This window comes from Equus asinus, chromosome 11 (assembly GCF_041296235.1).
Source record: "Equus asinus isolate D_3611 breed Donkey chromosome 11, EquAss-T2T_v2, whole genome shotgun sequence".
In the NCBI taxonomy this organism is placed as follows: Eukaryota; Metazoa; Chordata; class Mammalia; order Perissodactyla; family Equidae; genus Equus; species Equus asinus.
Window position 1 is genome coordinate 3,110,870 of NC_091800.1, and position 27,826 is coordinate 3,138,695.

Consider the following 27,826-nt stretch of genomic DNA (forward strand, 5'->3'; position numbering starts at 1 on the left):
CCTAATTATCTTAAGTAGCTACTGGTTTGTTTCATTAGTTTACTTGGATACCCAAGGGTCTAATATAATCATAATCATATAACAAACCTGTCATTCAATGAACTGGTAAACTTTAATGAACTAACAGGCACAGTAACCATTTGCAAAGGAACTTCAGAACCTGTGTTATATTCTCTGGAGTATCCTCTTAGGCCTTTGAGAGTAAACTGGATTCTTGGATGAATCCCAAAGCCTCATTCAGATGCAAGTCTGAAAGACTGAAACAATCCAGTTGTCAGAAAACAAAATAGTTATAGATTAATGAGAATGATTTTCCTGAGTCTCCCCAAAATAGTTTTATGCACTGGCATCACTCACAGAATCTGCAAGTACTCCTAGTGTCAGCCCCACCAAGAAGAATGCATCTTGTTCTGCTCTAGTCATTTCTCATATGTCATTTTGTTTCACAGGAAAAGCCTTAAGACAAGCCCAAGTATACATAAGAATTGAATATATGATAAAATTGATATCGGAAATCAGAACAAAAGGGAGAACTGCTAATACACAGTGACAGGAACACTGATTGACCATCTGAAAAAATTGAGCTCTTTAATTTTTATTAGTGTATTTCTGAAATTTCAAGCACTCAGTCTCCTTCAGAGGAAAAAAAATTCCACAATACCTAAAGATTAATTTAATATATTTTTAATATTTCTTATATTTATACCAACATAAAAATAGGCATACACTCTTTATGCTTATAGTTCTCACATAACAATAAAAGCGAAAACATTTACAAATTAAATTAAAAAACCAATAAAATGCAAATTAACCACCTTTATTTATTTAACGTAACAAAGATGCTGCTTTGCTCAAATGATAAAACAATGTTTTCCTCAAAAGAAAGAAATCACAAGTATTTGGTTTAATAGCAAAAAGGTGCAGTTTCACATCCCGTTCTGTTCTTAAACTGCTTCTGAATGTTTTAATAATAATGATGATAACGCTTGTTCACGTATCTTGTACAAACTGGTATGGATAAATTTAAGCCTTTCTCTCCCTCTTTCCATGTAATCAGAACAGAAAATCAACCAAACTTGTCAAATGTCAGTCCTCAAATACCAATTTAAAAAGGTGTGAATTGACAGACTGAAAAAATTAACAAGTGCCTTTACTGAAATCTGAATTAATTATGAATCCAATTAGCTTTAGAATTTGGAACAGAAAGATTCTTTACTATTATACTTATTGCTAATGAGCTGTTGCAAGTTATTCTGTAAAGCAGCCTCACAACACAATGGTACCGTGAGGGTACAGATCTTTTCTGAGTAACTGTAAGACGGTCATGTCAAAAACCAAATCAGGTATATTACGTGTACAACAATAGCACACCATCATTTTTCTCATTCTCTTTTAATCTGTGTTCTGCAGCTTCAACAGTTTTATTTTTTTTTAAATCAGATTTTAACTTTGAATACTTAACACTATTGTTGATGTGCATTTCACTCTCTTCATGCTTGCTAAGAATATGTGATAAGTGCTGCCAATCTTTGCACCCATTCTCATTCTTCAGTTGATTTTTCCCTTCCCCAAAGAGTTTGCAATACAGACAAAACACAGAATCCTTTGAGGTTGAATAAAGTAGCCAGGCTCTAGTAGTTTTTTCACCATTTGAAAGGATTCGTGTATAATAAGTTTCTGAAAATTTTCTGCCTGTATTGTCTTTTGGAAAGTTAAAGTTTCTTACTTGAGGTGGATCATTTTCAACAAGAGTGTCCCGTTGTTTGATATTCAAAACGCGAGGCCATGTACCTGGATCTGCAGAAAGCACAACTGGTATGATGGATTCTTCTGATTTTTTCTCTTCCAGTTGCTCTTGAAATTTATCAGCTATGGTTGACATAAAAGAAGGTAAATTCACATCCTGTTTGATCAGTGATGTGTCCGTGCTACATTCTGCTGAAATCTGTAGATCTAAAGTCTTTTCCTTTTTTTCTGGTATTCCCTCTATTTTTTCCAAAAGTGTATTCAACGATCCATATAATGTCCTTTCATTTTCTTCTGTAATAGCATTCCTTTTTCTGTTTTCTGATGCTGGAAACTTGTTTGATTTTGTTTCCATTATCTGGGGAGCAACAGATTACAAATTTATCTTAGAATTGTTAACACTAAGAAAATTAATTTATATATAAATGCCCAATAAGTACATGAAAAAGTGCTCATCACTAGTCATCAAAGAAAGACAAATTAAAACCACCACATACACTTCATACTCACTAGGATGGCTATAATATGAAGAGATAGATAATGATAAGTATTGATAAAGATGTGGAAAAACTAAAACCTTCCCAAGGTGCTGGTGGGAATGGAAAATGGTGCAGCTGCCTTGGAAAACAGTCTGGCAATTCCTCAAAAGTTAAACAGAGTTACCATATGACCCAGCAATGCCAAAATGAAAATCTATGTCCAGACAAAGACTTGTACAGATTGTTCATAGCAACGTTATTCATAATAGCCAAGAAGTAGGAATAATTCAAATGTCCATTACTGATGGATAAATAAAAATGTGGGGGCCGGCCCAGTGGCATAGCAGGTAAAAGTTCACACATTCCACTTCAGCGGCCCAGGGTTCGGTGGTTCGGATCCTGGGTGCAGACCTACGTACCGCTTATCAAGCCAAGCTGTGGCAGGCATCCCACATATAAAGTAGAGGAAGATGGGCACAGATGTTAGCTCAGGGCTAATCTTCCTCAAAAAAATTAAAAAGTGGTATTCTCCATACAATGGGATATTATTTGGCAATAAAAACAAGATATATGATACAACATGGATGAAACCTTGAAAACAGTATATGTGAAAGCCAGTCATAGAGTACCACATACTGTATGATTCTATTTAATAAAAAGACATTACCTATTTTGGAGTCAATAAAATAAAAATGCAAAAAAGATTCAAAACAACAAAGATGTACAGCATGTGAACGGCATCCTGTTAGCTGTAATAGTTTTGTACTCAGCACAACTTAAACACTGTATACAATGCAGCTTACGAAAACTAAGAAAAGCTTTGTTCTAATTTAATCCTGAAAGCAATGTGGCAGCACTGAAGTAAAAAAAGCAGGAGTGACATGATCAAATTTGTACTTTAGTAAGATTTCTCTGATTATATTATGGATTTCCAACTGTAAGGAAGACCAAAGGTACAGCAATAGGAAGCTGTGGGAGTAATCAGATCTGGCAGAGATGATGATGGCTGTGTCTAGGATGAGAGGAAGAGACATAGGACAGAGTTCAGAGATATTTAGGAAGTAGAATCTGGATTAGTTGGTAACTGAGTGGCTCTGGGGGCTAAGGAAAGAATGGCTCTAAGATTCTGCCTCGGCATCTGACTGAGTGGTGGGATCATTTACTGATATGGGCAACAAAGAAGGAAAGCAGGTTTAGAGTTTCAGTTCTAGACACAGTGTTTGAAGTATTTATGGAACATTCAAGTGGAGATTATAGATGGATATATTGGTCTGAAACTGAAGAAATATGATCTGCAAATATATTTTGGAAGTCATCAAAAAATATATTGAGACTATGGGATTGGATAAGACTACTAGAAGAGCAGATATAAAAACAAACAAGAAAGCCAAGGACTGTAGTCAGTGTCATTTTTCACATAACCAAGCCCAAGCTATGGTCTTATCTCTTTCCTTCCTGAGTTCCTTGGGAACGAATAGGTAGTCAAGTTGTTATAGCTGTAATTCACAATGGATGGGCCACTTCCCAATTGTATGACCTTGGGCAAGTTACTTAACTACCTAAGTTTCAGTTCCTCAGCAATAAAATGAGCATATTGATTGCACCTAACTAGAGAGTTTGTTTAGCCAGCCCTGGTGGTCTAGAGATTAAGATTTGGTGCTCTCACTGTCTTGGCCTGGGTATGTTTCTTGGCCTGGGTATGTTTCCCATTCAGGGAACTAGACCATCCATCGATTGTCATACTGTGGCAGCTGCATGTTGCTGTGATGCTAAAAGCTATGCCACTGGTATTTCAAATACAGCAGGGTCACCTATGGTAGACAGCTCTGCTTTCTGTACAACTTCCAGACTAGACAGACTAGGAAGAATGACCTGTCCACCCACTTCCAAAAAAACTGGCCATTGAAAACCCTATGAATAGGAGCAGAGCATTATCTGATACAGCACTGGAAAGTGAGACGATGGTGCAAAAAGACCAGGCAGGGTTACACTCTGCTGTAAAGATTCACTAAGATTCAGAGTAGACTTGATGACACTAACAAGAAAGGGAGATTATTTAGATCATTAAATGCAAAATACATGTAAAGCTGTATCTGGCACCACAGTAAACTCATGTCAGCTATTATTATTGGCATACACTCAATTGAGGATACTTGTAATTATCTGACGATTACGGAATATGGTCTAATACCAAAGAACTGAAGACAAAGGCAGTTGATCCAGGTACTCCTTGGTGCAAAGGCTCATGGATTTTCCACATTATACTCTAAGTTGCACGGTTAAACTGCTTGTCTTTCTCATCCATGTCACTCAGGCACTCTATCCAGGGACATTCACCTGAGATTCTTTGAAAATGAAGCTCAAAAATACTTTAGGGCTGTACTACGTTCATCTGTCACAACGAACATTTTTACTGATGACCTGAATGAAAACTGAAGCCAAATAAAAGGCAGGTGAGGTAGGCAGCAATCAACTAAAGTCTCTAAAAATGGGGGGGAAAATCACTAGAAAGAAAGGTACCAAGATAGACAGCACTGTATTTATTAACAGAATCTCATTTCACTCTCAGAAGTGTCCCAGTTAGGAGGCTGAGTCACCCATATAAGGCTAGTTATTTTGGAGATTATTAATTGAATCAGATATAGATCCCAGCCTCAGGTATTTGTATCAGAGGCAACAGAGTCTACTAATAAAGTTTCAGATGTGAGGTCAAACCTAGCTATGTGTGACTGTGGGTAAGACACTTTCTCTGAACTTCAGTATCTTTAACATATTTTAAAGGTTTTATTTAATCAAAACAATATACATTTGGTGTAAAGCAACAACTAGTTATACCTGATTAATCAAAACAAACAGGAGTCCCCTACTACCTACATCCATTTCCCCTTTCCCAGAAGTCAACTATTTTCAGCATTTTTAGCTGATTCTTCTGGTTTTTATTTCTAACTATCCAAGTAACATGTTTATAACATCACTATTTATTGATTTTTCCTCCCATTTGTAGGCATCATCACTGACTTCTCACTAAGAAAAATGAAAACTTAGCTGTTCTCCTTCTCACTATGCTTACCCCACACACTCAGCATCCACCCACCTGCTTATCCCTTTGGTTATAGGATTTCTCAACTGTGGCACTACTGACATCTTGGGCCAGACAATTCTTTGTTGTGAAGGACTGTCCTGTGCACTGCAGGATGTTTAGAAGCATCCCTGGCCCTTAACCACTAGAGGCCAGTAGCACTCCCCCAGTTGTGATAATCAAAAATGTTACAGACATTGCCGATGTCCCCAGGGGACAAAAAAAACCTCTGGTTATGTCACTGGGTAAAACCAAGATTCAGTCTTTACCTTTTATGACTGTGTATGCTATTCTGAGAAAGGAAAAGGTCTTCATACACCACTAAGGCGTTCTATTGTGAGAAGCCTGCCACTAATCATTTAAAAACAGTAACGTGGTAGGAGAAAAGACATACATTTGTAAAACTTCTGTATTACGTGCAACTATTTCTATATTTGTCAACTATGAACTATTTATGAGCTATTTTGCATTACTGATATACATATGGTAGAATAAACAGACTTTCTTCTAGTGATCAGAGTGGCAGACAATAGTTATTCAAGAAAGCCTCGATATATGGTTGTTGCCTATTTTGACTATACATATTCTCCCATTTTTGCCTCCTCTGATCTTCATTTAGGAGTAAAAATTGGTGACCTTAACTTAGCAAAAACTCATGGTCTAAGCAGGTACAGGTAAATCATCCATTAAAAAAAAGACGTAAAAATATTAAGACCTAGCATAGTCATTTATTACCAAATGAGAAGTTCACTAAGTTATATTTGCCATATACTTTTATCTTTTGAGGACGATTAGCCCTGAGCTAACTGCTGCCAATCCTCCTCTTTTTTCTGAGGAAGACTGTCCCTGAGCTAACATCTGTGCCCATATTCGTCTATTTTTTATGTGGGACACCTACCACAGCATGGCTTGCCATGCAGTGCCGTGTCCGCACCTGGGATCTGAACTGGTGACCTCTGGGCCACCAAAGCTGAATGTGTGCACTTAACTGCCACGTCACTGGGCCGGCCCTGCCATATACTCTTTTGAAAAGATGACTTATGCTAAGTCTTTTTGCCTATTTTTTAACTGTTCATTGTGCTCTTCCGTAAGCCACATCCAAAAGCTTTGTTAAATATGAGGTGTAGTATATATAAAGAAAACAATAACGATAACATAAATAAGCCTTCCCTGCAAAAACTTAAAGTCAACTACGGGTATCTATTGTTTGCTATCTCTTGCTAAGCCTAGCACTTCAGAGTTACTTTTTCCTAAAAGCCAACCATATAAATCCATATCCAGTGAAACAGGGGTTAAGAATGTTCTTAGTTTTACATTTATGATTCATCTTGAATTAATTTTTGTGTATAGGATAAAATGGGGTCAAGGCTCATGTATTTCCATATAAACAAAAAATTGTTCCAGTACCGTTTGTTAAAAAAATCTTGCTTTTCCCCATCAAAATAATTTAGTACCTTGTAAAATCAACTGACTATATATGTGTGGTTCTATTCCTGGGCTGTCTATTCCATTGATCTTTTTGTTTATCTTTATATGCCAACACCACACTACCTTGATTACTGTAGCTTTTTAATGTCTTTTTTCCCAAGCTTTATTGAGGTATAATTGATAATAAAAATTGTATATATTTATGGCATACAATGTGATGTTTTGAGGTTTTTAATGTCTTAAAATTAGGTAAATGATAATTCCTTAACCTCTACCTCATACCATACACAAAATTAACTTGAGATGGATCACAGACCTAAACATAAAATCTAAAACTAAAAAGCTTCTAGAAATAAACATGGGTAAATATCTTCATAACCTTGGTAGGCAAAGATTCCTTAAACGAGAGAAAAAGTATTACTCAGAAAAGCAAATAGTAAATTGGACTGTATCAAAATTAAAAACTTGGGCATTTCAAAAACAACATTAAGAAAACGAAAAGGTAGGACACTGTCCAGGAGAAAATATTCTGAATACATTTACTTTACAAAAGATACGTATCCAGGGGCCAGCCCCAGGGCCAAGTGGTTAAGTTAGCGTGCTCCACTTTGAGGGCCCAGGGTTTTATGGGTTTGGATCCTGGGTGTGGACCCAGCACTGCTCATCCGGTCATGCTGAGGTGGCAGCCCACATAGCAGAACCAGAAAGACCTACAACTAGAATATACAACTATGTACTGAGAGGCTTTGGGGAGAAGAAAGAAAAAAAAAAAGATTGGCACGAGATGTTAGCTCAGGGTCAATCTTGAAAAAAAAAAAAAAAAAAAGGGAGGTGGCAAACCTTAAAAAAAAAAAGTATCCAGAATATATGAACAATTCCTATAACTCAATAATACAAAGACAACTCAATAAAAAAAAATAGCTGAAGACTTGAATAGACACTTTACAAAAGAAGATATATGAATGATGAAAAGGGAAGATTAGTTATAGGGAAATGCAAATTAAAACCACAATGAAGATGATCATTTCATATCCATCAGAATAGCTTAAAACAGACAATAGCTAATTTTGGTGAGAATATGGAGTAACTAGAACTTATTAAGCAAAATGGGAGTGCAAAATGGTAGAGAAAAGAATTACTCACTGTAAGGTCTGCACAGAGTAAAAATTTAAAACAAGCTTACTTACAACAATCAATTGATTTCAATACTCATTTGAGATGGGAAAGCTCAATGACAGAATGGCAAAAAAGGAACCAAATTGAGATTCTAAAATAAATCTGGTTAATGTAAGCTAATAGAAAGAAGCTGTTACATACTTGATCATTTAAAACTCATTATAAAGAATTACCTGTTTATATTCATTAATACAACTTTGGCAGCAAAATCTCATCTGCTGACTTTCAATCGTCAGGACATGGTTTCCAGCACTTTTCCTGGGCAAGTACTCTCCACACTGTTCACAGCAATTCATTATTAGACCATTGGCCAACCTGTACTTATTAAAGCACTGGTTACTGCACAGTTTGTGTGTCACATTATTAACGCTGACTTCATGACGAATCTAAAAGAAAAACCAGTATTAAAAATTAATATTCAATGATCCGGATTAGCCCAGTAAGCAATGAGTTAACTAGTTTCTTCAACAGAAACAAGGAATCTCTAGTAATTTCTCAGTGGAAGAAATATTCAGGAAAAAGACTAAAAAGCACATTTCGTTATTCTTTCATTTCTTTGTAAAATTCTTCGATTTTACAAAAGAGGAAAAATAAGATTCGTAGAACAAAAAGTAACAAAATCAGTAATAACTTCACCAGAGAACATTTAAGAATTACAGAAAATTAACTGTTGTAGAAGATTTTGATATGGCCTGCTCATAAAAAGTTGATTGTGAATTCTCGGTATTATAAACCTCATTGCCTTAGAAAGTTAGTAGGAAGGGCTAGGGAATCAATATTATGCACATGCAGGATGGTGTCTGTGTTTATCTAAGTAAGGTGGTTCTTGCTTTACTTAGCTCTGTGGAAACTGAGATAAAATCATGTCGTGGATTTGCACGGCTCTGGGGCAACCAACACCAAATTCAGTTACCAAGGACTGCGTTAAATCAGACTGCCTGGATGCATGTTTCTTCTTTCAGCAACTAGAAAGGGCAATACCCCTTAAGAAATGTGAAGTTATCAACATACTCCACGTGTTCTACATGCTTTTGTGCCACTGGGTGCTTCCTTCATGTCCTGAATCTACATTTTTAGTGTGGCTTAGGAAGAACAAAATCCACCATAAAACAATTGCTTTATGAGTATATCCAATTCCATAGTAACAGATGTGTACTCTCCATACTATGCAAATGAGATATTTGTTCATAAGATAGTTCTAACACATTCTTATTCCCTTTAACTTCACTGTGTAGATTCACGATGTGCATTATGTAGATAGCAGAGCATATAACAGCACTTTAAAATTATCCCTGTTAGCCTAGATAATAACTTAAGATATAAAAATCCAGACCTCTGTTAATTTACTACAGATTGTACATCTTGATTTATTCAGAACTCTTTTTCTAAGATTCTGGTTGTCTTCATAGGGAGACAAACAAGATGTACCACAAAATTCTTGGAAGAATTCGCTTGACTCCACTTGAGGACCAATAGTAGCCTTTTTTGTAGATGCATCTCTGAAACACAAGTGATAGACACACAATTTAAGAACACTGCATTTTAATAAAAATTAGATATATGAACAATAATTGACATTTTTGACTTTCTCATAATTTAATCCCAGGAATCAACTATAATTTTTGTATCCAGTAAAATCCTCTTTTTGGTTTCATTGCCAAGACTTCCTAAATAATATGGGAAGAGAAGATCTGGGGGTAAAAATATTTTGTAGCACAAGAACCTCGCCACAGGTTCTCATGATTTTTAGAAGCATTCAAAAAGGCTGGCAGCAACTTGATAGAACTAAGGTAGCAGACAGGGAAGAGAGTGAGGCAGACGCAGTAGCAGGGAGAAGATCAATTTATTTCTATACCTACACTCCATTTTACTGCCAAGAACAAGCAGAGTACAAATGAGCCCACAGCTCTGACATACTCCAGAATAACTCAAGCTCAACAAACGTGAAGACATCACAGCAACAACTCCACCCATGAATCTATGCAGCTCTCTGATTACATTCAGAACACATATTTATACTGCCAGTATCCAACCATATGGACCCATGTTGAAAGGCACAGCTTACTTTTTACATATTACATTGCGCTTCTTTGGCATACGCTTATGAGAGAAGGAAGAAAGGCAGGTGGTAGAACAAAAGAGGTGAGCAGATCCTTTTCGTTGATAAGCTGTCTGTCCCTTCTGTAAAGGTTTTCTGCAGTGTGCACAAGTGATTTTAGCTGGTTTAGTGGGCTGCTGTTGGGCTGAAGGCTGGAAAATCTGTTTAGGAAGCGACGCCACTGGTGATAAAGAATCCACCCCTGGCTGTTTCTGATTACGGGGAAATGATGCTGACTGGGAGATCCAAGAATCTTAAAAACAAAAGGCACAAAAAAGTCATGGAACAATTCAAAATTCACAACAGGAAAATATTTAAAATTTTCATTTTACACATGTTTAAGAGACTAGTAAGGCAGCAATATAAGCGACTGGTTAAGGCCAGGCAGCCTTGTTGCACAATCTCGTGGTAACTATCCACTTTGTATTCTAAGTGAATGATACTCTAATGTGCCAACAATGTAAATGCGCCCCTGGAATTGTGCAATGTGGTAGCCACCATCTCTGAAGTCAGACTCCCCAAGTTCAAAATGCATCTTCTGAACTTACTAGATTGTGCAAGTATATTAAATTGTGTCTTGGTTTTCTCAGCTACAAATTGGTAATGATACCTAACTTATGAGAATGCTATGAAGACTAAATGAGATAATGCATACAGTAAAGCATTATGTTTGGTATACAGGGCACTTGAAAAAAGTATTAGCCACTTTTTCTTATTTGAGAGGAAAGTATTAATACGTTATAAAATAAAGCAAATATGCAAATACAAAAATAAGTATAGAGTCTGGTATATGATATTCATTTTCATTACAGCTTCCCCCTCAACATTATGAAAAATTGAAAGCACACAGAGGTGAAAGAATTTTACAGTGAACACCATATGCACACCAAGTAGATTCTACACTATTTTACTATTTTTGCTTTAACACATCTTTCTTTCTACTCATCCCTCTAACCAATCTGTCACTTTTATGTATTTCAAGTAATATGTAGACATCAGTACACTTCCCTCCAAAATACTTTGAGATGCATATAAGTGAGATGTAACATTCTAAAGCAACTCTTTCTACAATTACTTCCCAGTCTTCTAAAATATTATTTCATAGATGTTAATACACATGTTGGATTACTCAAAGACTCAGCTTTCCTAACTTCACAAGGGACTCTTTCATTATTTATTATCGTTAGCTTAAAAATGGTATGATATTATATACAGTTAACAGTGGTTCTCAAACTTTAACATCCATGAGATCATATGGGAATCTTGTTTAAACAGAGATTCTAAATCCGGTAGGTCTGGGGAGCGGCCTCAAATTCTGCATTTCTAATTAACTTTTGGGTGATGGTGACGCTTGAGAAATAAGGCCCTAGAGTACTGAATTTTTTCATCTTTCTTCAAAAATAGTTTTTGTCATTAGCAAGAAGCCTACGGCCTCCTCCACCTATCACAGCTCCAAAGGCTTCTCAGGATACTACAAACACTAACAACTCTATTTTCATTTCTAAATTCTCATCCACCGCTTCTTTCTTTGTCCTATTTCCAGATACTTTTATCTTACAGGCAAAACTAAAACAGAACAAGTAACAAAAGGAATTCTCAGGGCCAGCCCCGTGGCCAAGTGGTTAAGTTCACATGCTCTGCTTTGGCGGTCCAGGGTTTCACCAGTTTGGATCCTGGGCGCGGACATGGCACCGCTCATCAGGCCATGCTGAAGTGGTGTCCCACATGCCACAACCAAAAGGACCCACAACTAAAATACAGAACTATGTACTGGGGGGATCTGGGGGAGAAAAAGCCAAAAAAAAAAAGATTGGCAACAGCTGTTAGCTCAGGTTCCAATCTTAAAAAAGTAAACAAGTTTTTATCACCAACTACTCAGAAAGGAAGCTTCTTTACTGCTAAATTTTCCTTCTTCTGAACCATTCCTTTAGAAAACAAAAATTACATATTCATCTATAGAATAAACATAGGTTGCATTCTGAGATCAAACTTCTCTGCATATCATCTAGATAATAAAGTAGATTTAATAAATAACAGAAATGAAAGATAGCAAACCATTACAAGATTTGTCTAACATGGGAGAAATAAGAGCCTTGAATACAAGAACACTGGGCTTTTAAGTTTTATAGACTTATCCATACTTAATGGGGACACATTTATATATACTCATTGCAAAGTGAGACATCAACCGTACTGCTGAAGTTCTGAATTTTTTCCCCTTAGCTTTGGTGCATACATAAGGCAGATGTTTCCCCTGTTTATACTGCAACTATCTAATTTCTCCTAAGTTCAAAGTTTCTTATTTCATCAAATTTTTACTTTACTTTATTTTTGGTACTAGTGTCCCCAGGTTAAACTCAAAGAACTCTCAACCAAGTTCTTCCATGCCCTTTCCCCAGAATAAATTTTAGGAAAAGGGGCCTAGTAGATGCTTTAGTTCAAATCCCTCATTTTATGCAAGGAAAATTAAGACCTAGAAGTTAGGTGATTTGCCCAAAAGTCCAGTAAGTACTAGATCTAGTATTTAACTTTTAGGTGTTCTTCATTTTTTCCTGCATCTGAACTCTTCGGCCTAAAGAATAATCTTTTGCTATTTCTTTTTTTTTTTTTTTGAGGAAGATTAGCCCTGAGCTAACATCTGCTGCCAATCCTCCTCTTTCTGTTGAGGCAGACTGGCTCTGAGCTAACATCCGTGCCCTTCTTCCTCTACTTTCTATGTGGGATGCCCACCACAGCATGGCTTGCCAAGCAGGGCCATGTCCACACCCGGGATCAGAACTGGCAAACCCTGGGCTGCCAGAGCAGAACATGTGCACTTAACTGCTGTGCCACCAGGCCGGCCCCTGCTATTTCTTTAACGCTGGTGTGCTGGTGAAAGTTCTTTCAGTGTCTTGGTGAGATTTTCTTGGTTGTTAAAGAAAACATATACACAAAGTTTATAAATCTTAAGTACTGAGCTCAATGAAATTCTTTACAATGAATATACTTGCAGGACTACCACCCAAATAAACATAATTTCCAGTATCCCAGAAGCCTTCCTTGTGTCTTTTCCCACTCAGTAATATCCCTCCTTTCATACACGCCATCCCTATTCTGACTTCACAGATTAGTTCTGTCTTATTTTGAACATCATATACATGAAATCATATAGTATGTACTCTTTGTGTCTAGTTTCCTTAACATTTTGTAAGGTTCATCCACACTGCATGTAGTAGTTCATTGTTTTTCGCTGTTGTCGAGTATTTCATTGTGTGGCCAATACTATTTACTCTGTTCATGGACATTGGATTGTTTCCAATTTTTGACCATGATTTCTGTACGTGTCTTTCAATGGTTTCTTATCCCTGCTTGGGATTTGTAAAGGTTCTTGAATTTGTAGGTTAACGTTTTTTCTTCATTTTAGAAAATTATCAGTCGTACCTCTTCTGCCTCACTTCTTTCCTCCTCCTTCTGGGACATTAATTACATGTCCTTTCCATCAAGTGTCATAGGTCTCTTACATTCTTTTCTGTTTTCCACTCTTTTGGGTATGATTCAGTCTGGATAATTTTCTCTAGTATTATCTTCCACATTTCATTCATATTCTCTTTAGCTGTGCTCAATCTAAAGTTAAACTGTATACTTTCTTAAAATCTGTATCTGATAATCCTATTATCTGGATTCCTTGTGGACTTACTACTATTATCTGCTTTTTTTTCTTGGTTTTCTTTCATATGGCCTTGCCTCCTCCTACCCAATTGTTTTTTATTGTTTCTGTATGAAAAACTGAAAAAAAAGATGAGGGTCTGGGTGATGTTGGAAGGGTTGGAAGGGGTTTTTTATAACCTGCATCCTTCCTTGTGTGCCTCTGTGAGTCTGTTGAAAGCCCCACTTACATTCTCTGCCTTTCTCAGAAGCTTTTTCTGGAAATGAACACATACATACCCATAAGAGAAAAGCAGCCCCAAGTAACAGATTACTTCTCTGAGGTTCCTTCTTCTCAGATCTTAGAACTCTAATTTTTTTTCACTATATTTGTAGCTCTATGATGCTTTCAATAGATATTTTATATAATTTGTCTTTTCCCCCCTCTAATTATTCTCTGCAGGAGGGATAAGAATTACCTAGTTTATTGTTATCAGAAGCAGAACTCTCTAGAATCAGCATCATGGCCAGAAATGTCAATAATGCAATAAAAATATAACAGATGCAAGAGCAATTTCTAACTTAGGTATGTTCTGTGACGAGTTTTTTCCTAATTATATAAAGACATGTGATGAGCCTTCACTGAAAAATAGTCTACCCCAAAGGTTAATGCAAGGATTAAATGACTCAAAGGTCCATTCCAAGGGACATAATTTTCATAAGAGGCAATGCAGAAGTTTTCTGTGTACTTTATGCAGAGCCTAATTTTATATGATGAAATCTGAACTCTAAGCCCTAGATTTAAATATTATTCAACTCAGAAATTCTCATCTTGCTCTTATTTTCTTTTTCCTGTGCTGGAAAATCTTTAGTTTATAGAAGTGGGAAGCACACGGCAACTAAAGTCAGACACTCTGGGGGAGCTTTGACTCTTAAGGAAAAACAAAACCTAAGGTTAATACTAAAATTAGGCCGCTTTCACTTTCCTACATTCAAGTTAAACAAAGAATAAAAAATAGCAACAACGACGACAAAACGACTGCCCTTTTGAGAAGTGCCTTAACCTTTAAGAAAGCTTCAAACATCTTCACCATCACTCTTTACCTGATCACTTGATGAACATTCTTTTTAGAATTCTAGACTAAGAGTGTCAAGTGAGTCACTTCGTGCTTTCTGGCTTTGTTTTAAAATCGTGATATTTTATGTGATGAGAAAATATAGAAATGTAAAATATAGTTTTGAATTAATGATAAAAAGATGGCAAGAATAAAAATAAATCCAAGAGTAATCAAAACTTCAATCAAACAATGTTTTTAAGGCTCAATTATACCCACAATTTGAGCGGAATGATAGTATAGTATCTAACTACAGTTAAGTATCAGTGTATGCTATGCTTTTAAATTGAAGAGGATCTTATTTATCCATATTCGCCATTAAATACACAACTTCAATTTACTCCAGAAAGTGAAAAATAGTCAAGACTGAAACATAAGTAATACATGGAAAGGCTTCTGGTTTCAACTCCACCTAAGAGCTTCTATGTACATAAAATGGAATTCATGCTCGCACAAATATACATCTAAAATTTAGGATATAAGTACAAAACTAAAAGTAAGTGAAAGAAATAAATCCAAAAGAATGATTTCCAACAGACACTATTTCAAGTCCTCAACATCTTCAATTCCTTCAATATAGAGATCCCAAGTTTTTAATGATATCATTTCTCAGGTTTTACTCTTAATCAATAAACAAAAGATGTCCATAGCAACAAATGGATGACAAACATGAATGAATTCATAAAAAGTTTACAAACATATTTTTAAAAGTTCAATAATGTATAAATTAAATTAAGATGATATCACCTTTCATTGATCAGTTTAGCAAACACTAAATAATACTCCTATCCCTGAGGCGAGCATACAATATGGAAAAAACCCCTCTTATATTGTAAGAAAAGTAATACAACTTTTAGGTGGGAGCAATTTTGCATTAACCGTTCCACCTATAGAAACTTTTCTCAAGAAAATAACACAAATGTGCCAAATGTACAGAGATATTCATGAGAAACCTATTTACAATTGTGAAGACTAGAAACAACCTCAAATAACAATCTAGTAAATGAATTATAAACATAAAAAGCTAATTATATTTGACATGAGCTAATAATATAGTTTATGATGAAATGTCAAATGCTTTCCCCTTCACCACAGGTCAAGAACAAGACAAGGCTTTATATTCTTACCACTTCTATTCAACACTGTATTAGAAGAAGAAATTTAAAAAGGGATCTTTGAGATCAAACCACTTCCATAATAATACTAAGATTACTTGCCTTTTTCACTGTGTTGGCATTTGCACTAATGGCACAAAAACAATGATGGGTAAAACTGCTGGCAGTGGAAGCAAACCGTGCTACTAAAGTTCCCTTCACTATCACGCACTTGCAGAAAAGAAAGAAAAAGTGTCATCTTCATTTATGTTTTTTATTCCAACACAAATGGGTCAATACAATTTTGACACCAATCACCTGGAGTTAGCATCAGAGCCCCCTATAGGTTTAAAGGCATTGTCCCCAACAAGACTGCCCTCACTTCAGATGCCACCAGTACTTCTGGCCAGCTGGCTATAAATCTGGGATGTTCCTAAGACCTCCTTCGTGTTTGATAATTTGCTAAAATGACTCAAAGAACTCAGGAAAGCTCTATACTTACAATCACCGTTTTCTTATAAGGGATACAAATCAGGACCAGCCAAATGAAGACATATATAGGGTGAAGTCTGGAAGAGTCCCAAATGCAGAGCTTCTGTGCCCACTTTTCATGGAATCAGGTAGCATCATCCACCTGGCACACTGATGAGTTCCCAACCAGGAGGCTGCACTGAGCTTCAGTGTCTAAAGTTTTTATTGGTGTTTCACTGCATGGGTATGACTGATAGAACTGTTCATTGCACATGACAACTCAATCTCCAGCCTGCCTCTCCTCCCTTGAATTAGGGCTAGCTTAAAGCCCCAACACTATACTTCACATGGTTGGCTTTTCTGGTGATCCTCCCACAGCCTTAGTCGCCTGATCTCTTAGCACAAATTCAGGTGTGATCCAAAGGGCTTATGAATAGAAAAGATCCTCCTATTACTTGGGAAATTCCAAGAATTTAGGCTCTCCCCCAAGAACCAGGGACAAAGGCCAGTGAAATTATTATACTACAGATGTCCTTTGATGAAACAGTAAAAATTAGTATTAATTTTACCAAATTTCAGCCTTTGACTACATCTTAATATTCTGTATGAAGAACAGGGAAGCATGCATAAACCGCTTGTTTCATACGAAAGTACAATGGCTGACAGTACAAAGTACAAAGGAAAAATGGATAAGCACTTGCAAAACTGTTGCACTGCAAGCTAAACTAGCCTTTCATCACAAAATACCATTTTTACTTGAAAGAATGACTGGCTATTGACAGACATTTTCTTGAAAATATATCAAATAAGCCTGTCACTTCAAGAAAAAAATGAACGCATTTGTCGCCAATGAGAAAATTTGAGCTTTTAAGTGAAAATTAGAATCTTTGAAAACTCGTATCCACCACTGTGAGCCTGATGGCTTTTTTTTTTTTTTTAACGATTGGCCCTGAGCTAACACCTGTTGCCAATTTTTTTTTTCCTCTTCTTTTCCCCAAAGTGCCCCTAATACATAGCTGTATATTCTCATTGTAGGTCCTTCTAGTTCTGCTATGTGGGATGCCACCTCAGCATAGCTTGATAAGCAGTGTGTAGGTCCATGCAAGGGATCCAAACCAGCGAAACCCTGGGCTGGCAAAGCAGAGCATGTGAACTTAACCACTCGGCCACAGGGCTGGCCCCAAACAGCTTTCTAAAGTGTCAACACTGAGAAGCTCTCTGTAACTGGTAAATCAATATTTTCCAAATAACGAAAGCACAATATCCCAAATCATACAAAGGTCAAAGGTCAATGAACTTTAATGTAATAGAGTATTGAAAACTTCCTTACATGGTTTCATATTCCATACTGTAAGAACATTTCTTCTTCTTTTTTTTGGTGAGGAAGATTGGCCTTGAGCTAACATTTCTGCCAATCTTCCTCTACTTTTTTGTATGTGGAACACCGCCACATCATCGCTTGATGAGCAGTGTGTAGGTCTGTGCCTGAGATCCAGGCTGGTGAACCCCAGGCCACTGGAGCGGAGCATGCAAACCTGATCACTATACCACTGGGCTAGCCTCTGTAAGAACATTTAAGGAACTACCACTTCTCAAGTTTTGGTGCTGTGTCGGAGGGAAAAAAATATGGTCAAAGAAAAAAAACTATCCATAATTATCTAAAAAGGCTATTAACATAGTGCTACCTTCTACAACCACTATCTGTGTAAGGATACATTTTCGTTTTTTGAGGAAGATTAGCCCTGAGCTAAGATCTGCCACCAATCCTCTTTTTGCTGAGGAAGATTGGCCTTGAGCTAACATCCATGCCCATCTTCCTCTATTTTATATGTGGGACACCTGCCACAGCATGGCTTGCCAAGTGGAATGCAGGTCCACAAGCAGGATCGAAACCAGCAACCCCCAGGCTGCCAAAGTGGAATGTGTGAACTTAACCGCCATGCCACTGGGCCAGCCCCCTGATTTTCTTTTTATATTTCAAACAGAACAGAGTATTTAAACACATTCAATGTAAAAATAGAAGTGAGGAGCTAGATATATCTCTTTAAAGAGAATTGCAAAACTGTAAAGCAACGTCACTCTTTCCACTAAATTGTTTTGAAAAGTTATTTTCATTAAAAATGGTATTTGTCATATAATACATAATTATTGTTAAGTGAAAATACTTTAAAGAAGTTTTAATTTCTAATATGCTAATAGTTATAAATAAAAAAATCTTTGGGATCCTCAATCATTTTCAAGAGTGAAACTGAGACCATAAAGTTTGAGAATAACTGTCCTATAGAAATAACAACAATGTAAACAAAGACATTTAGTGTAGAGTTTCAACAGTGAAAAACAGGAAACCATATAAATGCTAAAGGTAGAGGAATGAGTATCTCAGACAAAGGAATATTCTATAGCCACTGAAACTTCTGTTTTTAAAATGACACACAAAAATTTAGATTAAGTAAATCAACAGAACACAAAACTATATATAATATGCTCTAAATTATATTTTCAAAAACCAGAGGTAAAAAAGATTGAAAACAGGGGCTGGCCCCGTGGCTGAGTGGTTAAGTTCTCGAGCTCTGCTTCAGCGGTCCAGGGTTTTGCCAGTTCAAATCCTGGGCGTGGACATGGCACCGCTCACCAAGCCATGCTGAGGCGGCATCCCACATGCCACAACTAGAAGGACCCGCAACTAAAAATACACAACTATGTACTGAGGGGCTTTGGGAGAAAAAGGAAAAATAAAATCTTAAAAAAAAAATTGAAAACAAACAGGTCAAAATTTTAATAGTGGTCACTTGTAGATAGTGGGGTAAGGTAACCGATATTATTTTCTTATCTCTAACTATGATTTTTTCCAAATAATCTTTAATAATCACCTAGTATTCTTATAACCAGAGAAAAGGATTAATTTAACAAAATAAAGAAAAGAAAAATACTAGCATTCTATTAAAGCAATAAGTGATTAGGTTCTTAGTGCTAGTTACTTTTCAGGCCTTCCTCAAAACTGTAAGTTGGTCAATAGCAAAACACTAAAATGGTCAAAACAAACAAAAATATCAACCCAAAAAAGCCACACCCGGGGCCAGCCCGGTGGTGCAGCGGTTAAGTTTGCACGTTCCACTTCTTGGCGGCCCAGGGTTCTCCAGTTTGGATCCCGGGTGTGGACATGGCACCGCTTGGCAAAAGCCATGCTGTGGTAGGCGTCCCATATACAAAGTAGAGGAAGATGGGGATGGATGTTAGCTCAGGGCCAGTCTTCCTCAGCAAAAAGAGGAGGATTGGCAGCAGTTAGCTCAGGGCTAATCTTCCTCAAAACAAACAAACAAACAAACAAAAAGCCACACCCTAAGTCATGAAAAAGCCACAAAAAAGCTTTGCTGTATTTTAATAACTTTCATTGTATTTTATTAGAGGAAGACTGTCTACATAAAAGTTTTTAAAATATAGGTCTCTGATTTAAAGACAAGAAAGTTTTCCAACTTTTAAAGTGAAGCAACTAACGAAATGCTGATTTAAAAATGAAAATCACAAACAAGCAAAAAGTAAACACTTGAAAAGCAAAAATTGAAATTTCAAGTTACATAATAACAAATTAAACTCAATTATTATGTAATATTACTTTATTCCTTCAGTTCACTATCCATCTTTTTATTCTATCATTTTTACATTAAAATAAAGATGACAAGTATTAAAATAAGGTAGACAAGGAGGGTGGTAGTAATTGAAGGTTTTCAATTAAAACACTTTAGATGTAAATCACATTGTTAAAACAGACTACTAATTCTGCAAAATACAGCAACCAAGTAGACCACACAGTTTTACTAAGTAAAATATTCTATCTTAATATGAAAGTCAAGAGAAATAAAATATTTCACATATAGAATGTAAATAAACTAAATAGGTATCAAAAATAACAGCCAAAAACTTATTTGGGGTAGAAGGAAAATATTTAATATTACTTACTGCTTACCAGGACTATGATGAGTTGCAAATTCTCCACTCTGAAATTCATCTCCTGCCACATTCACTCTACCAGGATTAAAAGGTCCTACTGCAGTCTTGGTCTGTGAAGTTAAAGATGGGGTGTATGTTTGTATATTAACACCAAAACTACTTGACTGCAGTCCTTTAGCGACATCTCCCAAGTTGGTATTCTACAGTGATGTTATATGTGTAATCATTAAGTTCATATCTCGCCCAGCATACAGAGCTTATACCTGTTGCTAAGGTTGTAGCATTAGAAATATGGATGTCAGAGTCTGGTTCTGTAGTGATAACACTATTACCCATTCCTGCATTTACCTTACTTCTTGAAAGACTGGAAGTGGAGAAATCCAAATCTTTGGCTCTGTTTTTAGTTCCAGGAAGTCCCCATTCAATAAAACTGGAAGAATTTGTCTTTTTCCCTCCATTTGTTTCTATGTCCTCTTCATCATCAATAACAATTGTCTCACTTATATTTCCCTTCTGAGAAGCCAGATCTCTTGAGGAAGGAAGAATTACGGAAAAATTTCCTTGCAGCTTTTCATTTCTTGACGAAGCAAATTTAAAGTTTCTTTGATCAGCTATTGCTGGAGCAGAATTTGAAAGAGGTTGTATAGATTCAATAAATACAACATCATCATCATCATCATCATCTTCCATTGATGAGTTTCTAGATCTATTAATTAAAGGACTAGTTGAGTCACCAAATGAATTTCCTACATCCGTGAGACTAGCTGCCATGGCTTTACTCCCTAATAAAAGAGGAGTCTGTTCAGTCAAGTCTAATCTTCCCACTGAATGTTTATCCATGCCAAAGAACCTGTAAGAGAGAGAGAAACAAACAAAAAAACAGTTCGAGATTATGGCATTTCACTGCAGTGAAATAACACAAATGAAATTTTAAATTCTTTATGTGATTTTTTCTCTAAGTTTTAGAGAAAAACATGCCACGCATTCTGTTTTTCCTCTCCCATTAACAATTTAATGCTTACTTCTTTGGAGTTTGATGAAAGTGAATTATCCAAATTTTGGTAGCCCTTAAAAAAAAATTTACTCAATTTAACCTATTCACCCTTTACACTGAAAAAATACCTAAGTCTTCCTTTGATATAGAAAATAGTAACAAAATAATTGGTTTTTTAAAAATTTTATTTCTATATTTTGTTTTGTTAATTTTTTTTTTTGAGAAAGATTAGCCCTGAGCTAACATCCGTGCCCCTCTTCCTCTACTTTACATGTGGGATGCCTGCCACAGCATGGTTTGATAAGTGGTACATAGGTCCACACCTGGGATCTGAACCAGTGAACCCTGGGCTGCCAAAGTGGAGTGCGCGAACTTAACCTCTATGCCACTGGGCTGGCCCTAGTAACAAAATAATTTTATCAAGTACCAATAACCCAAAGTCCAAATATAATCACTATACTACTTATACTTTTATCTACTGAACTGGCTATAATACTGTCCAATCCCTATTTCTCCAGTATCTTGGTCATTGTTTTTTTAAATTCTCTGCTTTCAACACAACTAGGTGATTAAATCTTTCTTTTCCTTGTCTAGGAATTGCCAGACATAATGCTAGGGGTTTTTTACATAAAATTCTGAAAAGGGGCCAGCCCCGTGGCCAAGTGGTTAAGTTCGTGTGCTCCACTTCTGCAGCCCAGGGTTCTAATCCTGGGCGTGGGTATGGTGCTGCTCATCACGCCACGCTGAGGTGGCATGCCCCATACCACAACTAGAAGGACCCACAACTAAAAATACACAACTATGTGCCGGGAGGCTTTGGGAGAAAAAGGAAAAATAAAGTTTAAAAAAAAAAATTCTGAAAGGAACCCCATGATACAGGTAGAATTTAATCCATTTTACACATCAGTAAAGAGAAGCTAAGTAACTAAATTGTTCTGGGTAAGCCCAAATAGGACTTAAACTCAGGGCCTTAACTCTAGGCCCCAAATTCTTAACCACTCTGTTATATTCAACAAAGACTTCTGTGTAGCTAGTCTGCACTAGGGTATGACAAAGGAAAGGATCTAGCAGAGAGACACAGTTGAAGAATATGGAGACGTGAATGATCAGTGCAGCAAAGCATTTAAACAGATGAGAGAAAATAAAGATATGTGCACAGGTAGTAGTGGAAGTGATCAGGAATAAGAAATCACCTGTATCTCAAAGGCAAGAGGAGAAAGGGTAAGTCTAGCTGGAATGTATGTAAGAACGTAGAAACGAGAGATGCACAGCTGAGGCAGTTTTCTTAGTTAGAAACTCAAGAGAATGAAGAAGTAGAATGATTAAGAAAACTCACTTTATATGGCAGACATCATTCCATTTTAAACATCTTATATTGAAATATGCTAAATAATAACATTTCTAATCAAAAATTTTCCCAACTAATTTTAATTGATAATAGTTACAGTCATGTAATAGATAACATTTATTCTTAACAGAATAATGCCATTAAATATATTAATTCAATTAATGCTTATGTAAGTGAAGTAGGAACTATTTTTCCCACTTCACCCATTAGGAAACTAAGACTCAGAAGATAAAGTAATCTGCTTAACCTGCCCAAGTCCCCCCCATTGCTGGGAAGGGTAGTCAGGATTCAAATCCAAGAAATCTTGACTCTAGAATTTATTTCATAGCCGTTACATTATATGCAATTAATGTATAAAACAATTTTTAAAAACTAGTTATCTTTTATTAAGATGAGTGAACTCACTAAACAAAATCAACATTCAAATAAGTCTATTTCAAAGATAAATTACAAATCTAATGGATCAGTTTAAAAGGGTTATAAAAGAAACACAAAAATTGAGATCATCGTTAACATTCATCCAGTAAGCTTATTATGTGGTTGATTTTCAAAGGAAATCAGCAATAATTTAGTGTAAATTGAGCTACGAAATACAAGAACTCATTATACACAAATTCTTAGTCCTTTCTGTATTCAAATAAACCTAAAACAGAAAAGAACAGTTTCTGGAAAAGAACTATAGTTGACTCCATAGCATCCTCTGGTGGGTGCTGGGTCCTTATCTTAGTATCCTCAAAGAAAACAACTGAAAGGGCATTCTTTATGCTAAGCTCATTGCAGTCACCTATCTTCGAAAAAAAAGACTAAATATTTACCTATTTTCAAATTCGAGATTATAAAAAAGTTAAACCACTCCTAAAAGTATATAATTTAATTATCAAACACTTTCTTAACTCCATAAACAGAAGACTACAGAAAAGTTTTGACTATTTCTACAATATTATTCAAAAACAGAAAAAGTTATGGTTTAGCTAATTAGCTGCATGGCACTGAGCTAATTATAATTACTTCACCTCACTGAGTTTAGTTTTCTAAGGTATAAACTGTAAATGGGGATAGTATATGACTCCAAGGTTTTCACTGAGACAATTGGACATGCAAGTCCCTACCCTCTGCCCAGACCATATTAAAGAGTGCAAAAAATGTTAAATCTCTCTCCCTTGAGAAGGGATTCAGGCAAATACTTTGCCTACATCCTAGGATTTCAACAAGTGTCTAATTAATCTTAAATATTTACCTATATTGTTATATTCGTTTCAATCTTCATAGCAATCTTTGGAAGACAGACATAATTTACTCATTTATACAACGTGCGCAATAAAAGTGCATTTAATTAAACAAGATGCTCATTTGTAAATGGGCATAATAAAGGTTCATTTATTGACCTCTATTTAGTTTGCACTTGCCAAAGTAATTAAGAGAACACAGATATGACCCTCATTCTGAGCTTCCTGAAACCTAGCCCTTTGTACTATATTATGCTGCAAACATCCTAGGAACACTCTGCTGAGGAATGCTTTTTTTTTTCAGGAAGATTAGCCCTGAGCTAACTACTACCAATCTTCCTCTTTTTGCTGAGGAAGACTGGCCCTGAGCTAACATCCACGCCCATCTTCCTGTATTTTATGTGGGATGCCTACCACAGCATGGCTTTTGCCAAGCGGTGCCATGTCGACACCTGGGCATTTTATTGTTCCAAAATGAACCACAAAGATTACTTTCTGTTAACAAGGAAAGGACACATTAACTTCATAATGGAGGGATCAGGCTGTCACTACCAATTCAGTGGTCTTCCATAGAATCACGAATAGTGTGACAACTAGATTATGTATGTCCTGCTGTGATGTCAGCTGGATGACAGTCAGGGTGCATAAATATAAAATTTCCTCAAATATAAGACCAAAACATACTCTCTTCGTCAACCTTAAAACAACAGAAGATTCAGTATATTTATATGTATTATAAATGTATTTTATAAATATTTATATAAAATAAAGTTATTTCTGTCCACTGGAGAACAAGAAAAAAACTTAAATGCAAAGCATTTAAAATAAAACTAAGTCCTATCACGGAATTCTACAGACGCCCCCGTGGGGTAAATGACAGCGCCCACTCCCAGCGCGTTCTCAGGGGTTACTCGGGCTTGGCTCCCGGGACACGGTGCACCCAGGCCATCAGCTCTCTGCCTTCAACATAACAGCACGGTAAACGCCACCAGACGCCCTACTACTGCACTAAAGCTTATTAAACACCAAAGCAGGGTAGAATTAGAATGACTCACAAAAGAAATGTTTTCCTCCTTAATTTCTGCCAAAGCCTCACCAGACTGGCCTGAAGGTGATTCTCGGTCCTAGAATGAGAGTAGAGACGGGAATGATTTCGCACGGCCAGCACACGGAGGGCCCGGGTCCGGTGGTCGCAGGGTCCCCGCTCCGCCGCCCGCCTCGGGGCAGGGGCGCCAGCAGCGGGCCCAGCGAGCGCGGCGGCTGGTCGCAGGGCACCCGCTCCTCCACGCCGCGGACGGGGGCGAGGGAGGCCAGCCTGCCGCCGGGAGGGGAGCCGGGGAAGGCAAACGCTGCCTCGACGCCAGCGAGGACGGTCTTCCCTCCTAAATTGGCCCACCCAGCGTCAGCCCCGACACTCCGGGCGCCAAACTGGAGGTAAGGGGCGGCTCCCGTCCCCGCTGCGCTGAAACCACCCCCGTTTGCCCCAAGCAGTTGCCCCGAGCCCGAGACTTGCCCCCCCCGCGGTCGGCGACCGGCAGCGCTGCCTCCCCGTCCGCCATTAGAGACCCAGCCAAACAATACGTGAGGAGGAGAGCCGCGCAGCGCAGCGCCGGGCAGGGGAGCAGCGACGGGGGCCCCGCGGGCGCCAGGCAGCACCCTCGCCCCGAAAAACTTGGGGCCCTCGGGCCGCGGCGGACGGGCGGGAGCGCAGCCCGGCAGCGGGAGGGCGAACTGAGGCACCCCTCCCCCACCCTGCCCCCGCCGCGAAGAAAGGAAAAATGCCCCGCGACCTCCCGCCGCCCCGGCCCCGCGGCCCCCGCCCCGGCGACCCCCGCCCCCGGCGCCGCCTCACCCAGCCCGCCCGGCCTCGCCCTCGCTCCCGCAGCCCTTCGGGCCGCACGCGAAGGCGCCTCTGACATGAGCGGAGCCCGGCGCAGCCCCCGAGGCCCCGACGCGGCAGCGGCGACGGCAGCGCGCCGCGGGGGATTAATCCCGGGTCGGTGGGAGGCTCCGGAGGCTGCCCTCACCCATCTCCGCCTCCCCAGTCGCCCCCGCCTCCGCCTCCTCCTCCGGAGGCTGCGCTGCGCCCAGCCACCCCCACTATCGGCGGACCCGGACTGGAAAGACAGCGGGGCTAAGCCTCACCCGGTTCTGGCTGCGGCTCCGCGGAACGAACCTCCCCTCCCCCGGCCCACCCCCCTTCGGCAACACGCACAACTCCGCTCGGTCCAGTCCCGGGTTTAGCGCTGGTGAGGAGGAGGAGGCGGAGGCGGCGGCGGCGCGGCCGAGCCCGGCGAGGCCCCGCCCTCCGCGCCCCCATTGGCTGGAGGGGAGGGCGGGCCGGGGCGCCTCGGGCGCGTCCATTGGCTATCTCTGCCCTCCTTCAGGACCCCCCTGGAGGGGGTGGTCCGAGAGGCTGTCCGTCAGGCGCAGGCCACGCCCCCGGCGTTTCCATTCCACTCCCCCCGCCGCCCGCCCTCCGCTCTCAGCCGCGTCCGCTCCCTCCTTACCCCCGCCTCCTACCCCGCCCCCACCCCGGGTCCGTCAGGGTCAGGCAGCCCGAGCTGCGCTGCCCGTTGCACCGGCCGCGGGCTCGGCCCCTGGGGGACCGGGGGCCCTCCGGGGCCCGGAACAGCCCGAGAGGCTGAGGCCGGGGCCGCCTGCCCTCGCTCGGGCCTGGGCGCCCGGGCCGCTGCGGCGGCTCCCAACGACCCTGCCCGAGGAGAGACGCGGCCTCGATGTCCCCAACGCCCTCCCTGGCCAGTTCCTTGAAGCCCCCCGTGAGGGCCGAGCCCGGGAAGGGGCTGGAGCCAGGCAAAGTGGGAGGTTGGGTCAGCAGGTGAAGTGGATTCCCGAACGCCCGGAGGAGAGTGGAAGCGCTTCCACCCTCGCGTCACCCCCGTGGGGAATTGTCCCCCCACCTCCCGTCATGGCTGCTGGAGGAGACGACGTCCTCCATTTTGTCGGGACTGCTGTGGGAACTTGGGACCAGTTCAAACGCAAACCCCGTGGGGCTGGGAAACTTGTCCCCGGGAAGCCCCAACTGGACTCCGCCATTCGGCCCAAGGGGACAGCCCCTGCCTCCAGCGTCTGCATCCGAGGGGCCCTGGGGCACGGCACAGGCGCGACGGCGGGGAGACCCGGACGCCGCTGCCCGCCTCCATCAACCAAGATGGAGGAAGCTGCGGGCGCCCCTGGAGCTGGGCTCCCGCCTGTTGGAAGGCCGGAGCCTCCCCTCGGTGTGTCCCTCGGCGCTGCCGTCCTCCTGCTCCGCAGCCTCTCTCGCTCGCCCTCCCTCAGCCTCCACCCAGCCTCTCCACCGCCTTCCACCCTCTGCTGGTCCTCAACGATTGATGGAGGCTCCACTGCACGGCGCGCCCAGTCGCTTCGCCCGCCCGGGGCCGGCCCCGCCGGGGGAGCGGGGCGGAGAGGCTGCCAGCTGCCGCGCACCCCGGGGCGGCCGTGCGCGGAGAGGCCACAGCCACCGCGGGGCTTCTCTTTTGTTCCTCGTCTACACCTGCGTCTTGGGCGCACGTCATGGTGCTGTGCAATTTCCAAGATTCCACGTAAAGATGAAAGGGAGGCCTCTTCCGTCTTACCCTAGCGGTTGTTAGTGGGATTACAACGAATGGTGGGGGGTTTAATAAAAGTTGGTGAAACACCCTATGGCCGAAATGTCTGGGAATACAGGTAACAAGGTGTTTTTTTTTCTTTTCTTTTAACCGATTGAGACCCCTTTGATTACTTCTTCTGGAGTATGGTAAAGACACAAGTTTACTTAGTGACAGACACAAATCATCTAAGACAAAAGCATGTTCTTAGATTTATGAGAGTGCTGTGTAATTTTTTATATTTAATGCTTTATTTCTTGGACATTCCTAATGTCACCAAGATTATTCAAGTCCTCAATCATTGGTTGGAAATACTTCAAGTGGCAAAACGTAATGCTAAGATTTTAATCCCTGTTGTAAATTGTAACCATCCCTTTTCTGTTAAGCAC

General features: G+C 39.6%; 2 protein-coding genes across 11 annotated transcripts; one reads left to right on the top strand and one right to left on the bottom strand.

Annotated features, from left to right (window-relative positions):
- Positions 1-668: 668 nt before the first annotated feature.
- Positions 669-26,118, bottom strand: ZMYM5 (zinc finger MYM-type containing 5). Of its 10 annotated transcripts, none has more exons than XR_011506819.1 (8): positions 25,972-26,107; positions 24,882-24,950; positions 20,607-21,108; positions 20,268-20,368; positions 9,974-10,259; positions 9,242-9,407; positions 8,082-8,294; positions 669-2,104 (listed from the first exon to the last, which is right to left on the bottom strand). XR_011506819.1 is itself a non-coding variant. In XM_044777466.2 (8 exons), the coding sequence occupies exons 3-8, from the start codon at positions 21,096-21,098 to the stop codon at positions 1,349-1,351; spliced, it is 2,007 nt and encodes a 668-aa protein (XP_044633401.2). In that variant the 5' UTR covers positions 21,099-21,108; positions 24,882-24,950; positions 25,972-26,118; the 3' UTR covers positions 669-1,348. The 10 variants fall into 10 exon arrangements, 4 of the variants coding, with proteins under 4 accessions (XP_044633401.2, XP_044633402.2, XP_044633400.2 ...); XR_011506818.1 differs by lacking the exon at positions 25,972-26,107 and adding an exon at positions 25,679-25,953; XM_044777466.2 differs by having other exon boundaries at positions 20,275-20,368; positions 25,972-26,118.
- On the top strand, positions 24,974-27,430 carry LOC106841427 (nascent polypeptide-associated complex subunit alpha, muscle-specific form-like). Its single transcript, XM_044777131.2, has 3 exons — positions 24,974-25,168; positions 25,315-25,822; positions 25,872-27,430. Exons 1-3 carry the CDS (start codon positions 24,974-24,976, stop codon positions 27,428-27,430), a joined length of 2,262 nt encoding a protein of 753 aa, XP_044633066.2.
- Positions 27,431-27,826: the final 396 nt, after the last annotated feature.

Excerpts from the sequence above, each read along its gene's own strand:
- ZMYM5 (XM_044777466.2), bottom strand. The coding sequence starts at position 21,098 with ATGGATAAACATTCAGTGGGAAGATTAGACTTGACTGAACAGACTCCT. Across the intron at positions 10,260-20,274 it reads TGCAACTCATCATAGTCCTG|ATTCTTGGATCTCCCAGTCA; the intron begins GTAAGCAGTAAG and ends TTTGTTTTTAAG. Across the intron at positions 9,408-9,973 it reads CGCAATGTAATATGTAAAAA|AGATGCATCTACAAAAAAGG; the intron begins GTAAGCTGTGCC and ends CTTGTGTTTCAG.
- LOC106841427 (XM_044777131.2), top strand. The coding sequence starts at position 24,974 with ATGATTTCGCACGGCCAGCACACGGAGGGCCCGGGTCCGGTGGTCGCA. Across the intron at positions 25,169-25,314 it reads CGGGAGGGGAGCCGGGGAAG|CAGTTGCCCCGAGCCCGAGA; the intron begins GCAAACGCTGCC and ends GTTTGCCCCAAG. Across the intron at positions 25,823-25,871 it reads CCGCGGGGGATTAATCCCGG|TCGCCCCCGCCTCCGCCTCC; the intron begins GTCGGTGGGAGG and ends CCGCCTCCCCAG.